At 45.1% G+C, this 18,871-nt stretch overlaps 1 protein-coding gene across 1 annotated transcript in view; it reads left to right on the top strand.

Moving 5' to 3' along the window:
- The window catches only part of LOC136633636 (guanylate-binding protein 4-like), a 38,207-nt gene that overhangs the window by 9,465 nt on the left and 9,871 nt on the right, over positions 1 to 18,871 (top strand). Inside the window, exons 2-8 of the mRNA XM_066609394.1 lie at positions 7,180 to 7,307; positions 7,389 to 7,498; positions 8,448 to 8,647; positions 10,673 to 10,915; positions 10,997 to 11,280; positions 11,547 to 11,759; positions 13,148 to 13,250. Of these exons, the coding sequence (XP_066465491.1) occupies positions 7,180 to 7,307; positions 7,389 to 7,498; positions 8,448 to 8,647; positions 10,673 to 10,915; positions 10,997 to 11,280; positions 11,547 to 11,759; positions 13,148 to 13,250 (1,281 nt within the window). The remainder of the gene's footprint in view (positions 1 to 7,179; positions 7,308 to 7,388; positions 7,499 to 8,447; positions 8,648 to 10,672; positions 10,916 to 10,996; positions 11,281 to 11,546; positions 11,760 to 13,147; positions 13,251 to 18,871) is intronic.

Here is an 18,871-nt window from a genome sequence, read left to right as displayed (position 1 = left end):
TCTCCGACAACACGCTAGCCGCAGGACAAGCAAGCACCTCCAGGGCATACAGCGCTAGTTCAGGCCACATGTCCAGCTTCGACACCCAGTAGTTGTAGGGGGCAGAGGCGTCACCAAGGATAGTCGTGCGATCCGCTACGTACTCCCTCACCATCCTTTTACAGTGCTCCCGCCGACTCAGCCTTGACTGGGGAGCGGTGACACAGTCTTGGTGGGGAGTCATAAAGCTGGCCAGGCCCTTAAAGACTGTTGCACTGCCTGGGATGTACATGCTGCTCGATCTACGCACATCCCCTGCTACCTTGCCCTCGGTACTGCGCCTTCGGCCACTAGCGCTGTCGGCTGGGAATTTTACCATCAGCTTGTCCGCAAGGGTCCTGTGGTATAGCAACACTCTCGAACCCCTTTCCTCTTCGGGAATCAGAGTGGGCAGGTTCTCCTTATACCGTGGATCGAGCAGTGTGTACACCCAGTAATCCGTAGTGGCCAGAATGCGTGCAACGCGAGGGTCACGAGAAAGGCATCCTAACATGAAGTCAGCCATGTGTGCCAGGGTACCTGTACGCAACACATGGCTGTCTTCACTAGGAAGATCACTTTCAGGATCCTCCTCCTCCTCCTCCTCCTCCTCAGGCCATACACGCTGAAAGGATGACAGGCAATCAGCCGGTGTACCGTCAGCAGCGGCCCAAGCTGTCTCTTCCCCCTCCTCCTCATCCTCCTCATGCTCCTCCTCCTCCTCCTGTACGCGCTGAGAAATAGACAGGAGGGTGCCCTGACTATCCAGCGGCATACTGTCTTCCCCCGCCCCCGTTTCCGAGCGCAAAGCAGCTGCCTTTATGGTTTGCAGGGAATTTCTCAAGATGCATAGCAGAGGAATGGTGACGCTAATGATTGTAGCATCGCCGCTCACCACCTGGGTAGACTCCTCAAAATTACCAAGGACATGGCAGATGTCTGCCAACCAGGCCCACTCTTCTGAAAGGAATTGAGGAGGCTGACTCCCACTGCGCCGCCCATGTTGGAGTTGGTATTCGACTATAGCTCTACGTTGTTCATAGAGCCTGGCCAACATGTGGAGCGTAGAGTTCCACCGTGTGGGCACGTCGCACAGCAGTCGGTGCACTGGCAGCTTAAAGTGATGTTGCAGGGTGCGCAGGGTGGCAGCGTCCGTGTGGGACTTGCGGAAATGTGCGCAGAGCCGGCGCGCCTTTACGAGCAGGTCTGACAAGCGTGGGTAGCTTTTCAGAAAGCGCTGAACCACCAAATTAAAGACGTGGGCCAGGCATGGCACGTGCGTGAGGCTGCCGAGCTGCAGAGCCGCCACCAGGTTACGGCCGTTGTCACACACGACCATGCCCGGTTGGAGGCTCAGCGGCGCAAGCCAGCGGTCGGTCTGCTGTGTCAGACCCTGCAGCAGTTCGTGGGCCGTGTGCCTCTTATCGCCTAAGCTGAGTAGTTTCAGCACGGCCTGCTGACGCTTGCCCACCGCTGTGCTGCCACACCGCGCGACACCGACTGCTGGCGACATGCTGCTGCTAACACATCTTGATTGCGAGACAGAGGAGGAGGAGGGTGCTTTAGTGGAGGAAGCATACACCTCCGCAGATACCACCACCGAGCTGGGGCCCGCAATTCTGGGGGTGGGTAGGACGTGAGCGGTCCCGGGCTCTGACTCTGTCCCAGCCTCCACTAAATTCACCCAATGTGCCGTCAGGGAGATGTAGTGGCCCTGCCCGCCTGTGCTTGTCCACGTGTCCGTAGTTAAGTGGACCGTGGCAGTAACCGCGTTGGTGAGGGCGCGCACAATGTTGCGGGAGACGTGGTCGTGCAGGGCTGGGACGGCACATCGGGAAAAGTAGTGGCGACTGGGAACTGAGTAGCGCGGGGCCGCCGCCTCCATGATACTTTTGAAGGACTCAGTTTCCACAACCCTATACGGCAGCATCTCAAGGCTGATGAATTTTGCTATGCGGACGGTTAACGTTTGAGCGTGCGGGTGCGTGGCGGCGTACTTGCGCTTGCGCTCGAACACTTGCGCAAGCGACGGCTGAACGGTGCGCTGAACTACACTGCTGGATGGGGCCGAGGACAGCGGAGATGAGGGTGTGGGTGCAGGCCATGAGGCGGTAGTGCTTGTGTCCTGAGAGGGGGGTTGCATCTCAGTGGCAGGTTGGGGCACAGGGGGAGAGGCAGGGGTGCAAACCGGAGGCGGTGAACGGCGTTCGTCCCACCTTGTGGGGTGCTTGGCCATCATATGTCTGCGCATGGTGGTGGTGGTGAGGCTGTTGGTGTTGGCTCCCCGGCTGAGCTTTGCGCAACAAAGGTTGCACACCACTGTTCGTCGGTCGTCAGGCGTCTCTGTGAAAAACTGCCAGACCTTAGAGCACCTCGGCCTCTGCAGGGTGGCATGGCGCGAGGGGGCGCTTTGGGAAACACTTGGTGGATTATTCGGTCTGGCCCTGCCTCTACCCCTGGCCCTGGCCACCGCACTGCCTCTTGCAACCTGCCCTGCTGATGCCCTTGACTCCCCCTCTGAAGACCTGTCCTCCTGAGTAAGCATTGCACACCAGGTGGGGTCAGTCACCTCATCGTCCTGCTGCTCTTCCTCCGAATCCTCTGTGCGCTGCTCCCTTGGACTTACTGCCCTTACTACTACCTCACTGCAAGACAACTGTGTCTGATCGTCATCGTCCTCCTCACCCACAGAAAGTTGTTGAGACAGTTGGCGGAAGTCCCCAGCCTCTTCCCTCGGACCCCGGGAACTTTCGAATGGTTGGGCATCAGTGACGATAAACTCCTCTGGTGGGAGAGGAACCGCTGCTGCCCAATCTAAGCAGGGGCCCGAGAACAGTTCCTGGGAGTGTTCCCGCTCCTGAGCAGGTGTCATTGTAGTGGAGTCAGGAGGCTGGGAGGAAGGAGGAGCAGCAGACAGAGGATTCGGATTTGCAGCAGTGGACGGCGCAGAACTGCGTGTTGACGATAGGTTGCTCGAAGCACTTTCTGCCATCCAGGACAGGACCTGCTCACACTGCTCATTTTCTAATAACCGTCTCCCGCGTGGACCCATTAATTGGGCGATGAATGTGGGGACGCCAGAAACGTGCCTCTCTCCTAATCGCGCAGCAGTCGGCTGCGACACACCGGGATCAGGAGCTCGGCCTGTGCCCACACCCTGACTTGGCCCTCCGCGTCCTCGGCCGCGTCCACGTCCTCTAGGCCTACCCCTACCCCTCAGCATGCTGTATTACCAGTGATTTGATTTCACAGGCAGGAAATAAATTGGCGCAAGACTGCAGGCCAAATATAATTTTTTCCCTTTTTGGAAAACGAAAGGCCCCACTGCCTCTAGTGAATGAATAATCTAAGTTTAATAACTGTGCTGTGTCCCTGCTAATGTGTCACAGAACGTGAGGGTAGCAGAGTTATTATAACTCTGGCAGAGCAGGTATTTTTTTTCCCAATTAAGGAAAGCAAATGGCGAAGCCAGCAGTAAAGCGTAGCTGGGTGCGTATGATTTAGCAATGTTTTTCACGCAGCTCACACGTGTCCACCGCCCGTAAGGACGGACAGAGGCTGGACAAATAGATTTGTTTCCACTTGTTTTTCCACCAAAAGGCAGCACTGCGTATATTCAATGAACATGAGAAGTTTAATAACTGTGCTGTGTCCCTGCTAATGTGTCACAGAACGTGAGAGTAGCAGAGTTATTATAACTCTGGCAGAGCAGGTATTTTTTTTCCCAATTAAGGAAAGCAAATGGCGAAGCCAGCAGTAAAGCGTAGCTGGGTGCGTATGATTTAGCAATGTTTTTCACGCAGCTCACACGTGTCCACCGCCCGTAAGGACGGACAGAGGCTGGACAAATAGATTTGTTTCCACTTGTTTTTCAACCAAAAGGCAGCACTGCGTATATTCAATGAACATGAGAAGTTTAATAACTGTGCTGTGTCCCTGCTAATGTGTCACAGAACGTGAGGGTAGCAGAGTTATTATAACTCTGGCAGAGCAGGTATTTTTTTTCCCAATTAAGGAAAGCAAATGGCGAAGCCAGCAGTAAAGCGTAGCTGGGTGCGTATGATTTAGCAATGTTTTTCACGCAGCTCACACGTGTCCACCGCCCGTAAGGACGGACAGAGGCTGGACAAATAGATTTGTTTCCACTTGTTTTTCCACCAAAAGGCAGCACTGCGTATATTCAATGAACATGAGAAGTTTAATAACTGTGCTGTGTCCCTGCTAATGTGTCACAGAACGTGAGAGTAGCAGAGTTATTATAACTCTGGCAGAGCAGGTATTTTTTTTCCCAATTAAGGAAAGCAAATGGCGAAGCCAGCAGTAAAGCGTAGCTGGGTGCGTATGATTTAGCAATGTTTTTCACGCAGCTCACACGTGTCCACCGCCCGTAAGGACGGACAGAGGCTGGACAAATAGATTTGTTTCCACTTGTTTTTCAACCAAAAGGCAGCACTGCGTATATTCAATGAACATGAGAAGTTTAATAACTGTGCTGTGTCCCTGCTAATGTGTCACAGAACGTGAGGGTAGCAGAGTTATTATAACTCTGGCAGAGCAGGTATTTTTTTCCCAATTAAGGAAAGCAAATGGCGAAGCCAGCAGTAAAGCGTAGCTGGGTGCGTATGATTTAGCAATGTTTTTCACGCAGCTCACACGTGTCCACCGCCCGTAAGGACGGACAGAGGCTGGACAAATAGATTTGTTTCCACTTGTTTTTCCACCAAAAGGCAGCACTGCGTATATTCAATGAACATGAGAAGTTTAATAACTGTGCTGTGTCCCTGCTAATGTGTCACAGAACGTGAGGGTAGCAGAGTTATTATAACTCTGGCAGAGCAGGTATTTTTTTTCCCAAAGAAGGAAAGCAAATGGCGAAGCCAGCAGTAAAGCGTAGCTGGGTGCGTATGATTTAGCAATGTTTTTCACGCAGCTCACACGTGTCCACCGCCCGTAAGGACGGACAGAGGCTGGACAAATAGATTTGTTTTCACTTGTTTTTCCACCAAAAGGCAGCACTGCGTATATTCAATGAACATGAGAAGTTTAATAACTGTGCTGTGTCCCTGCTAATGTGTCACAGAACGTGAGGGTAGCAGAGTTATTATAACTCTGGCAGAGCAGGTATTTTTTTTCCCAATTAAGGAAAGCAAATGGCGAAGCCAGCAGTAAAGCGTAGCTGGGTGCGTATGATTTAGCAATGTTTTTCACGCAGCTCACACGTGTCCACCGCCCGTAAGGACGGACAGAGGCTGGACAAATAGATTTGTTTCCACTTGTTTTTCCACCAAAAGGCAGCACTGCGTATATTCAATGAACATGAGAAGTTTAATAACTGTGCTGTGTCCCTGCTAATGTGTCACAGAACGTGAGAGTAGCAGAGTTATTATAACTCTGGCAGAGCAGGTATTTTTTTTCCCAATTAAGGAAAGCAAATGGCGAAGCCAGCAGTAAAGCGTAGCTGGGTGCGTATGATTTAGCAATGTTTTTCACGCAGCTCACACGTGTCCACCGCCTGTAAGGACGGACAGAGGCTGGACAAATAGATTTGTTTCCACTTGTTTTTCCACCAAAAGGCAGCACTGCGTATATTCAATGAACATGAGAAGTTTAATAACTGTGCTGTGTCCCTGCTAATGTGTCACAGAACGTGAGGGTAGCAGAGTTATTATAACTCTGGCAGAGCAGGTATTTTTTTTCCCAATTAAGGAAAGCAAATGGCGAAGCCAGCAGTAAAGCGTAGCTGGGTGCGTATGATTTAGCAATGTTTTTCACGCAGCTCACACGTGTCCACCGCCCGTAAGGACGGACAGAGGCTGGACAAATAGATTTGTTTCCACTTGTTTTTCCACCAAAAGGCAGCACTGCGTATATTCAATGAACATGAGAAGTTTAATAACTGTGCTGTGTCCCTGCTAATGTGTCACAGAACGTGAGGGTAGCAGAGTTATTATAACTCTGGCAGAGCAGGTATTTTTTTTCCCAATTAAGGAAAGCAAATGGCGAAGCCAGCAGTAAAGCGTAGCTGGGTGCGTATGATTTAGCAATGTTTTTCACGCAGCTCACACGTGTCCACCGCCCGTAAGGACGGACAGAGGCTGGACAAATAGATTTGTTTTCACTTGTTTTTCCACCAAAAGGCAGCACTGCGTATATTCTATGAATAATAACTGTGTTGTGGCCCTGCCTATACAATTCTTTCCCTGCAGTATCAATGGAGGGTGGAATGCTCTGCAGAGGCGATTTTGAGAAGCCCAAAAAAAATGCAGCACAGCTAACAGCAGCCTGGACAGTACTGCACACGGATAAATATGGCCCTAGAAAGGACCGTTGAGGCTCTTGAAGGCTACACTCACTCCTAACACTCTCCCTGCCTATGCAGCACTTCTGTCCCTAATGCCAGGTGCAACGCTCTGCAGAGCCGATTTTGAGAAAAAAAAAATGCCACTGCTAACAGCAGCCAACACACAGCTATCAGTGGCCCTAATAAGGACCTTTGGGGGGTCTTGAAGCCTACACTAACTACCAATTCTTTCCCTACAGCAGCTCCGGTATAAACCGCACTGTCCCTCATCTAACTCACACCGCATCTGAGGCGAGCCGCGGGAGGGGCCGACTTTTATATTAGGCGAACACCTGATCTCGCCAGCCACTCACAGCAGGGGGGTGGTATAGGGCTTAAACGTTGCAGGGGGAAGTTGTAATGCCTTCCCTGTCTTTCAATTGGCCAGAAAAGCGCGCTAACGTCTCAGGGAAGGAAGTGAAAGTAACCAGAACACCGCATGGTGTTCGTTACGAATAACGAACATCCCGAACACCCTAATATTCGCACGAATATCAAGCTCGGACGAACGCGTTCGCTCATCTCTAATGGTTATTTCTGTATTGTTTATTTCTATGATGTATAATATTCAGGGGAACTCTGTAGAATAAAGATGTCCAGTTTGGGCAACCACCTAACAGATACTCTGGGGAAACGCTGATACACACTATGCCCACAGAAAAATATGAGACTCGTAAACAGGCTAGTATATTTGAGTATATTTGTATCATTGATTTGCACACTCCTTGCTTCCGGTGCTCCCATCATTTTCTGTTCATTGTCATCACTACTGGTGATTATGGGAAACCCAATCCTATTATCGGCATGTGTCTATCCAACAGGATTTTCATTGGGATCGACTGTGCAATCCAAGACTAAAGGTATCTGGATGTGGTGTGTTCCTCACCCTGTGAAACGTGAGCACACCTTGGTGCTGCTGGATACAGAAGGCCTGGGTGATGTGGAGAAGGTCAGTGGAAATATTTCCTCAGTTGTATAAAACTGATATCAAATGTAACGTGCTGTAAAAAAATGCTTTATTGCATTTCAGGGAAACAGCCAGAATGATTCCTGGATTTTTGCCCTTACTGTTCTTCTTAGCAGCACTCTGGTATTTAACAGTATGGGGACAATTGACCAGCAGGCCATGGATCAACTCCAGTATCCTTCACAAGAGCTCAATGGGGGTCATATTACTATATATTAGAGGTATCAAGTGCTCTGAAACCCAAAACGTTTTATGTAGAACATAATAGGAAAATCCACAGCATCAGTGGATTCAGCTCACAAATCTTGTAATAACAGGTGATTGGGAGCTCAATCCTATACCTATACCCGCTGTTACAATTGCAAAGTATACAATGCAAGAAACAGCAGTCAGCTGTAATCCAGAACCCAGAAACATGTGTTCAGGTCTCCTGCAGCGCCACCAATGGGAAATATAAGCATTACAGAGTACTTACTGGAACCAATGGGCTGTCCATGTAATACACAGGCAAAAAGTTGTTTTTGGTACATCTGTTCATTTTGGCTAACTATTATGTTTCCTGAGTGGGGGACTCATTTGTTTAACTTAGAATTGAAAATATAGAGTATCTGACTTTGCTTTTTTTAACCAGATGACCCCTTAAGTAATTATGAGACCCAATTCAGGGTTCTCTGCTAAATCCAGAGACCTACATAGGCAAACATTTCTTCTTGAAAGCAATATATTCTTCTTATGAAATATGTAGGTGAGCTAAGTATTCAGGTGGCAATATTTTTCTGGCTTGTGTCATCATATAATTATTTTTCCAGCTTTTATAAAAATCTGCCTGTAATCTCCAAGTTTGTTTTCTCACTTTTGCACTTCAACATGATTCAATAAAATGGACGATTGGACAAATACCCAAATCATCCCTTCTACTGGGTCACGAAGTACAAAACTGAGTAATATTTTGTACCTTTTCCATATTCACTCAACCCAAAACCCTCTTTGGGTATGGGGCCGTGAAACTCTTTTGCGATGATTGTCACACTTTTTAATTTCACTGCACAGAATGCCTTTTCACATTTATGAAAGGAAAAATAACTATTTCCAGGAGAACTAAAATCCCTTAACTTCTCGTAGTTATGTCACAGAACTTGCTGATAGGATAAACGTGAAGTCAACTGAGCAACAGAACGATTTAGAAGATGATGCATCCGAGTTCAAGAGAACTTTCCCATCATTTGTGTGGTGTGTTCGAGATTTTATTCTACAACTGAAAGTTGATGGAAATGATATCACTGAGGATGAGTATCTGCAAAACGCATTGAAGCTAAAGAGAGGTATACATGTTACACTGGCAAACAAATGAAGAAGGATCTGTCTCCACTACTGACATGTCTGTTTTAGAATTCACCATGAAATATTAATTCTGGAACATCTTTTCTTAGATGTCTGTGTTGTGCCGCATTTATTGTACCAGATGTGAGCTGTCTACAGGGAAATAGGAATCACTACAAACAGCAGTTGTATTGTGGCCTTTTCTCATTTGTCATGTGCAGTGTCCGAAGAGCGAGCCCTCAGCCTAGCAGATAGCGGGGTAGAGTTTGGGCCTTGTCAAGGGGCTCTAACATCTCCCACCCTGAGAGTAGCATGAGACCCATCAAAGTGACCAAGGGGAGGTCTTGCAAAAAGGGGCAACCCAAATACAAGGTCACAGTCTGTTGTCATGTGTGACGCCACTATTTCCTCTTCTGTGGTGAATCCGGATGTTGAAACAAATGGTCCACACTCACAGGGAACTTTTAAATAGTAAAGCCAGGAATGGTCGTCAGTGCTTGTTTACTTGTAGAAAACTATTTACAGTCCAGTCACATGTATAAACTCAAGCCAGCAAGAATAACGGTGCATAAATAACAAAGTGGTGCGACAGGGAGGAAAACACAGGTTGACAGAAGCATCTGTAGTCCTAGTTTTTGCAGGGTTCTGCTCCTGGTACAAACTACTTTTTACTCTGGCCAGCACTCTACCGGTCAGCACTCACATCCGGCAGGCACTTCACACTCTCTTTCCGTTTATCAGTGGCTCAGGGCACCACTGGCATCTCTTAGCTTCTTCCATTCCTAGCCGCAGAGAACTGAGGGTGTCTGTGTGGCTCACTTGCAGCTCAGACTGGAACAGACTGAATTACAGACACCTTGCATTCATATGAAGCACAATCACATGGTTAACAACAAGATACATTCCTCAGACATATCACATACCAGACATTTAAACCCATTCAGTGCTGCAGCAATGCAATACACATCATATTCATACAACAGAGAAGACACTGACAACACATAGGCACAAGACAAAGGCATGCATACATAATGGAGGGGCCCCGTTAACTCTAGGCCACTACACATGTGCTCTTTGGGTCAGTGTCTTGTTTAAAACTCAGCTACACTTTAAGGATATGTTCACATGCAACGCTTAAACTACAGTTATTTATAAATAGTCATGAACCGTTAAACACAAAACAAACTCAGTTTATGCCAACTGTTTTAAGGCAAGTAAAGGTGAAGCATATAAAAACCATATACTTCATCTTCATCTACCGCAGAAACAGCATTTATTGCATGCAGTTTCTGCCATAGAACAATAACTACAGTACATCCTCTATCTGTGAGCATACTCTTATGCAGCTCTCAACATAGTATCAAGTATCATGATAGTCTACACGCCGAGACATGAAGAAGAGCTGGGGAGCAATGACGGTAAATATAGGAATCTGGTCTAGGGTCTGACTAGTTTTTATTATCTAGTCCTTAATTTAGGGGTCCAAATTTATTTAAAGGTCTGAATTACTTTTGAGTCCTGGATCTGAATTTAGGGGTGTTAACTATATACATAGTACGGCAGGGTGTTGGTGGGGAATGGAGGGGGACTACGTTTGGAGAACAACCAGAAGCCTATAGTTAATTTATGTGCCACTGGATGTACCAAGTCTAAAAATATTTGGCTTTTTACATCATGCATTTATAAGGGCAGAAAACACCACCCAAAAAGTGTGTGAAATGGAAGCCTCACAGAGGAGCGCATTACTCTGAACAGTTGACTTTTTCAAGAAAAAGTATTTCTTTTATCTACAAGCAAAAGTGGAAAAATAGATTTTAAGACAGGAGTAAGGCATTATTTTGATGCTCAGTCTTGAACTTGATAAGCGAGGCAGTGCAAAATATGTAATAGGATCCCCCACCTACCATGCAACACATAATGTTACATGTCAGAGCAACCTCTGGGCTTCCCAGGCAGCTATGCATCAAAACTTGATGGTTCATATATGAAAGTGCAAATATAAATTAACTCCAATAATCTATTTCTAGGAAGGAGTACAGCAGTGCTAAGTTATAACCAACCCCGGGAGTGTATTAGAGATTTCTTTCATTCACACAAATGTTTTGTGTTTGATCGGCCGGCATCCACGATTGATCTCCAGAACCTAGATGATATGAACCAATCTCAATTAGAGCCTGCCTTTGTACAACAGTCAAAGAAATTCTGTAACTACATTTATAAGGAGAGTTCAGTTAAAACCCTACCAGGCGGCCACCAGATGACCGGGAGGGGTAAGTCCTCTATGATTTAGCATTTCTCTACATCATCTTCTGCACTCAAATGGTCTCATTCTCACAATTCTATATCATTAGGTCTTGGAGACATTGCCATCTCCTACGTAGAGTCAATTCGTAGCGGTTCTATCCCTTCTATAGAAAATGCAGTTCTTGGGCTGTCAAAAGCTGAGAACTCTCGAGCCGTACAAGAAGCTTTATCTAAGTATGACAAGTTGATGGATGAAATTGTAAGCAAATTTCCAACGGAGACACAAGAGGAGTTTTTTAACCTGGAAATGGAATGTCACTCAGAAGTACTGGAAGTCTTTATGAAACTTTCTTTCAGGGATGAAAATCAAGAATACCAGGAAAAGCTACTAGTAAGTACAGTGATCACAGGCAACCCCAGTAATTTCATAGCTGCTCTGGTTATCATCTGATCGCTGTGGGTCCAGCTTTCAAGAGCCTCATTGAAAAGTTAATTTTATTGGGATTGATGTGGCTAGTTGTTTATGGATGCAAGGGAAGTGTTCTATTACATGTGCATCACATTGCAAATGTAGGGCATATGGCTAAGGGTGGACCCAACAGGACATAATCTCTATGTATTTTTTGACAGGTGTTCTTTAATACTATTCTTCTGTAGGAACAGATGGATCAAAAAAAGGCAGCATATCAACAGCAAAATGAAGAGGCATCTATGAGAAAGTGTAGAGCGTTACTCCAGGAGCTCAGTGCTACAATGGAGAAAGGAATAAAAGAAGGGAAGTATGCTGTGCCCGGTGGATACAAGTTGTTAACTGAAGAGAAGAAAACATTGGAGGCTGATTATCTGAAGGCCAACGGCAAGGGGTTAAAAGTAAGCAGAACTGAACTTTGCTACCTTTCTACTCTTCCATTTAGCATGCCCTACAGAAGACACAATTCCATTTAAAAAATAAGATTCAGACTAAGTCGGTGTTTACACAACTCAGATTCTCGTGTGCAACCTTCATCACACCGTGCATGGACTCCCCATGTGCTATCCAAGGTACAGTACACTGCACATTATATATCCTATTCTTATGCGAGACTCACACAAGAATAGGATATGGAGCAAGTTTTCAAACTCAGACCATAGTTCTAAGTTAAAAATAGCTCTTACGCATGAACCCATGGAAATGAGTGAATTCTTTTCCCATGTGAGTTCCATCCATATCATAATCAGATGGAATTTACATGGAAATATCGCCCATGTAAATATGCCCTAAATATGTGTCAATTCCTCCTGCCATTCCCAGTAGCAAGATTTTGAAGGGAAAATATTTAAACCCTAAACCGCACAATATTACTTTTTATACCCAGTTGCCTCCACTAGCCTTGATTGGATCCTGCTTTTCAGTCTTGGTCATTTCATTTTCCCATATTGCTGTTGTTAGCGCAATTTTCGGTATTCGATATACTGTGAGTGCCATATTAGATAGAAATAATGTACAGGCCTGGAGAGCCTTTCAAAGACCACACGTCTTGCATCATGTGTCCCAAAAGAGTCCGTCTTTATTTAGGTGGGTAAAAGTTTAAATAAGGTTTCAAATTAGGAAGTTAAGTAATTCAGGATACAGTTACATTATTTAGTGTGCTGATAGGTCATTCTCAGATGTAGGTATTTGTGAGGGAGCTGTGAGATCATTCAGCCCGGGAGGAGCTTCCCTGAGCATGCTCTATTCATTCTTGACTTGTTTACTGAAGGGAATACTTCCTGTGTTTCTCTACAGCCATTTTTCTGTCCCTCTACACAAAGACATTCCTAGATAAGTTTCTGCCAGTTAGAACTGGTTTGAGCAGTTTATGGACACAAAGCACTGCTCCTTCAATTCTTGTGGAGGTGGGGGGGGTGATGTTCCCTTCCCCCCAGAGGATTAGATTAGAGACACAATATAGCATCTTCACAGTTGATAAAAATACAGAAAATACAGACAAAATGGCAAACCTATCAGCCATCTACCACACTGTACTTGACCTGAAATGGTCGCCACATTAGTCGCCTCCTAACATTTTTAATTCCTGAGTATGTTGTCTTCATTGTGTGATAGATCTGAGATAAGCCAAAAGCTTTTCTTGTTTCTAACTGCTGGCCCGGCTCCTAAGGCTGCAGTAAGGCAAAAAATTAAAAGTGATGCATTCATATGTAGCAGAGCTTTGTTAAAGTGACAGCCTGTATTTTAGAATTATCTTTAACATATCTACATCACTTTCATTTCTTCATAGTCTCTGGAGGTCTTGAAAGATTACCTTAAGGAAAAAGAAAGTATAGAATCCACCATCTTGGCCGCTGATAAAACTCTGGAAGAAAATGAGAAGAAGTTGGCTGGTAAGATTTCAGAGTAACTGTAGAAGTCTTAGACCTGCCATGGAGGCCATGGATGCAAAATGCTTAGTGTTTTAGGTTTATGTCAATTGTCAATCACATGTGGGTCACACATGCTGGGAGCTGTATTTTCCTAACAGCTGGAATGCCATTTAAAAAGATGGACCCAATTTGAAATCTGTATATCTCTGCAACTGTAAACTGTCCATGAATGTAACTCTTACCACTTGAAAGGGCAGGCCATAGAGTGTCAAATAATTACCGCTAGATGCCTCTCCCAGTGCACAGATGGTCCCTAGCCTCAGTCATTTGCAAGATGGTGACCTCGCAACACAAGGTGTTTTGAGTTCTGCAGTTCCGCAAGACTGAATCCATAATCGCCATGTATTTCAACAGCATTTTGGTATTGATCTGCAAATGTCAAAGAGCATTCGTCATTGGTACCACGAATTTGAGGATACAGGGTGTTTAAATAAAGGGAAGAACACAGGTTGACCACACACTTCAGAAGAAATGTGAGAAGAATTCAAGAGATTTTTCTACATAGCTCGTGGAAATCCACTCATCTTGCCAGCCGAGAGCTTCCGATCCCTCATCCAACTGTCTTGTGCGCATTAAGATGATGTTTAATTGTGTGGCCATAGTGGTTACATCTGGCACAGGCTCTTCATACATGTGACAAAGGAAAGCTTGTAAAATTTAGTGATGCGATGTTACAGAATGTGAAGGATGACAACTTCTTACCACTCTTGATTTTTAGTGATGAAACACCTTTTCATCCAAGCAGTAAAGGGAACAATGTGTAGAAACGGATTAGAAAGTTTCTCAAAGAAAGGTTTATGGCCCTTCTTTTTTTCTTGAAAACTCAATTACAGGGCAAACGCATCCCGAAATGCTGCACAATTTGCTCTTTCCACAACTTTATGAAGACTCCAATTAGTTCATTTTTCATCAAGACGGAGCACCGTCACTTTGGCTTCTGCGAGTAAAAGAAATAAAAAAAGGAGGGTGGAGCAAGACCCAGTGAGGGTGGTGGAATATTTCTGGAGTACAAAGTGTTTCCAATGATGGAGTATTTCGAATGGTGGAGGTGCTGCCAACCAGATGACGCTCCACCAGTGTGGGCGTGAGTGTAGCGAAAAGGATGTGAAAAAAACTGGTATGGACGTGGTCCCCCAAAGGTCATCCATGACAGCAGTATATTTCCCCAGGGCAACGTTGAGACAGTTTGTCATTTAGGAAACGTCAAAGCTGCAGAAGCCAATCTGAAAAGGATGTGAAAAAAACTGGTATGAAGGTGCAAACCTCTGAGCTACTAGAAGATGAAGGTCCAATATGTGATGGTGAAAGCACTTTATTTTTTCACAAATTAAAAACCAGCAATAGGATACTCATCAGTTCGGCTGGATAGGACAACAGGATGCCTTGGGGTGACACAATTCCAAAGGTGTATTGTAAAATAAAAAAGTGCTTTCACCATCACATATTGGACCTTGATCTTCATCTTCTAGTAGCTCAGTTGGTTGCGCCACCATACCAGTTTTTTTTCACATCCTTTTCACATTGGCTTCTGCAGCTTTGACGTTTCCTAAATGACAAACTGTCTCAACGTTGCCCTGGGGAAATATACTGCTGTCATGGATGACCTTTGGGGGTCCACGGCGTGGTCAATGGGAATGTTTGCATCCTTCCAAATTAATGTTATGAGGCTGTGCGCACAGCCTGAAGTAATCACACTGACACAAGTTCAGTATATGAAAACTTCCTCATTTCTGCTTTATTTGTGGGCACGTAGCCTCTTTTATAGAATTTAACATATCTGCCCTTTATTGTCAGGCCAAAGATTGCAGAGATAAAACGTATGGATAGATAATTGGATAAGCTCTTTAAGGTTCTTCCTGCATCCGGTCATCTGTTGTTCTTGGCGTTGCCCGTTACATGGCATCAGTCAGGAGGGGGGCAAGATGGGATGAGCGAGTTGTCTTAAGTACCACGTGGTGATGGTCCAGTATGATTGGAGGTTATGACTTGAACTCTTTGCATAAATTTCCTGTAATTATTTGCATAGATCATTTGCATATATTTCCCGTAAACTGCTTATGCTACCTAGTGCGTTTTCTAAAAGCGGTGATGTTAGGGCTGCCGTTTCATGTGTCTGGCTTGCTTCTGCTAAAGTCTGCTAGGAATCGGGAAACAGAGAGTTTCACTGTATATTCTTGTATGAGGAAGTGGATATAACATCTGATATAAAAAGATATATATATATACTGTATATATATAATAGTAAACAAGGGATGGAAAAATACTTTCATAGGTATATAGAAGATAAACAATGTATAGTATATAAAGGATATATGAGGGAGAATGTCCGCTACAGTTATATGAAAGTGTATGCCCACTGTCACTGAAGTATAGATATTCTGTATATCCACTACAACCCCCCCTTGAAACTTTCTGTTTCACTAACGGCCCCTATTTGTTTTTTTATATTCCTAACCGGGTTGACCCCCCTCGGTACGTAATCCCATATTGTGGTTGCCCACGTGTTTTTCACAGCTCTTGCGACTGGACCACAGCTTGCCCATGGTCCCCCTTAGTGACCGACTAGTGCCGGGGGGTGAGCTGACCCTAAGGCTGGAGTGCGTTATAGACGGGGGCTGAAGCTGTCATGGGGGTGTAGGAGTGTTCAGTATCATCATATACTTTTAGACTCCAGATGACGGGTCCTGTATTCCCAGTGGACTTCCTGGCGAACATCATAGTGAAGCAGGTGGTCATCAGGGTTGGAATACATTGTATGCAACAACAAACATAAATTAGGATAACTATAAAGGTGACAGATATAATCAGTAACTTTTTTTTATCAGAGAAAACCCAAACTATGACCCCATTAACTAATCAAACCACCTTTGATCCACTCCTTGTTTGATGCTAGTGGCTAGATCTTTTAGTTGGTTACTTTTCTGACGGATAGATCCAGAGTTATCGGTGAGGTTAAAACAACACATCCCTTCAAACTCTAAGGAGATAGTCTATGGGGGATCTGTTCTGCAGGATAGATTTCCTAATGTTTTGTATGTCTAATGGAAGTAGTACTCAGACCCTTTACCATGTCGCATGCTAAGCCATTAATCAATCTTGCATTATATTGGGCCAATGCGGGGGTACCCACAATACTAAAGGCTAGTGCAGAGTGTTCTGAAAAGCTCAGTAGAGTGGGCAGTCCTTCACAACTGTTGTTGAGACCGTGAATGTCCCTCCAATACCTAAGTGTTGGTTCATGGCGATCGGGTCTTTGGTACATAAGGATACTTAACCGGGACAGTGCGCATGGCCCTCCTGAAATATTGGCGGGGATATATGTGTAGGTCAAATTACCACAGGACAAGACCCATCTTGCTTTGACTTGATCTCTGGCTTTATATTCATCTGGTACTCTCATAGGTACCAGTACGGCATCTCTGTACACGTGGAAGTCTAAGCTACCACCTGGGATCTCGATTTATCTTTTTGCTCGGTGTGGGAGTTTGTTCTTTGAAGCATCTATATTGTCGGGGCATTAGGTTAGAAGAGGTTTGGCTTTTATTACTTCATGTAAGCACTACATAACTTGTGCAGAACCTGCCTTCTTGACCATACCACGATTCATCCACAGAGTGTAAAATTAGGGCTATCAAATGACTAATCAACATGACTGAATCCCCTGTTTCATTAATTAGTGCATAATCATATCTATCAATCTGAAAGGAAAAAACTATCAGGTGATCATTCCCACTTCCCTTTTTCAGAGGCGGCAAGGTAGCGGGAACAGTGGCGTTGTAACACTGACATGTTGAGTGGCATGAGCAGAGTTCACTGTAGATAAAATAAAGCAAAATCTTAGCAAAAACCTATGACAGTGTTCTAAATACACAATGTTTTTAAAGCTTAGTTTTTCTTCTCCTGCTAGGTATGTACCTAACTGAGGAACCGGGTAATGGAAGGCACTTAGTCTGTTTTCTCCATTGCCTTTTGTATCTTAAATTTCAGAGTACCGTTGATTCTTTCTACTTTCCCACTACTCTGTGCATGGTAGGGTATGTGAAAGGCCTGGGATATACCCAGAGCAGACATGATGTCTTGCATTCTTTTACCTGTGAAGTGCGTACCACTGTCTGACTCAATCACTTCTGGTACCCAGTATCTACAGATTACCTCGTTCATGAGCTTCTGTGCAGTTACCTGCTCATTTACCTTGGTAACAGGGTAGGCCTCAAACCTGAAAAGACACCAACAACAACAACAAGCACATATTCATACTTCCCAACAAGTGGAAGCTGAATGTAGTCACTTTGCAATTTCTGAAATGTGTAGAGTGGTCTAGGCAAGTGTTATATGGCCCCTTTACTTCTGTCCTGATTTGCATATGGCACAGATCATGCAAAACTGGACAAATGATGCAGCAGCTACAGAGAACCCAGGAGTCCCCCATTCTCGTTCAGCGTCGACGTCATTGCTGCTTTTGATTGGTGCATCTTTCTGTGTGCTGTCATGGAACCTTCCTTTGTGGAACCACGCCTTACTCAATTAGGAATGATCACACCCTTCCAGATTGATTGATCAAAGGTATCGGACAGTGCGCACTATCTCCTAGAAATCACTCAGTCTGACACAAGTTCAGAGAAAAAGTAACTTCCTGTTTATTCTTGGCGCGTAACAGGTTCTTATAAGGCACATCAAAACAGCCCTTTTGGGGCAGGCAAGAATTACATAAACACAACGTGTTGGTTGATTATTGGATAAGCGTTTTACTTCATCCGGTCATCTGGTATGGCCCATCACGTGGTAGCAGATGAGATGGGGCAGATACCATTTCGTATCCCACCGAAATCATTGGCTGTGTCGTCATGAGTTAGTAATAGCATAGACCGCCCATGTTATTTGCGTCTGTTTCCAGTAAAATCGCTGGGGGATTTTCGTGGTAACCGAAAGCGGTAGTCCGTCTCAGGTGCGGTTGATCGTCTAATTTTTACTTCCGTATTAATGCATGCAGCTGGACGGTCAAATATATTTATACATGTTGGTTACGTGCTAAATTCCATCTTTGTCAGCAGAGTTATGAAAAACAGATATTTCATATAAGCATTGCCTAATAGTATTGCGTAATTGTACGTACACTTCTATAGTTGAATCAAAACAGATTTAAAGCATTTGAATTAACAAATTTCCCCGTAAGGCCCACCAAATCCCAATACATAAAGATTTATATATTGGGGTTGCCACCACAGACCCCCCTTGAAACTATCTGTTTCACCAAACTCGCCCTGCTCCATCCCACCCCCACCGCTGACTCTAGACTTGTAATGTGTTGTAGACTGGAGCCATTGCTCTCATGGGGGTATAGGATGGGTCAACATCATCATATTCTGGATCTGTCATGACAACATTGGCATTGACAGTGGGCCTACTGCCGGACATCATAGAGAAACAGGTGGACCAGGTAGACACCAGGGCCGGGATACACTGTATGCAACAACAAACAGAAATTAGAACCATTACAATGGCAACAAAAACAGTTAGTATTTTCTTCATCAGAGTAAGCCCAAACCAGGACCCTGTCAACCAGTCAAACCACCCTTGATCCA

Source organism: Eleutherodactylus coqui, chromosome 6, assembly GCF_035609145.1.
Source record: "Eleutherodactylus coqui strain aEleCoq1 chromosome 6, aEleCoq1.hap1, whole genome shotgun sequence".
Lineage (NCBI taxonomy): Eukaryota > Metazoa > Chordata > Amphibia > Anura > Eleutherodactylidae > Eleutherodactylus > Eleutherodactylus coqui.
This window is presented reverse-complemented; position numbering and strand designations above follow the sequence as displayed.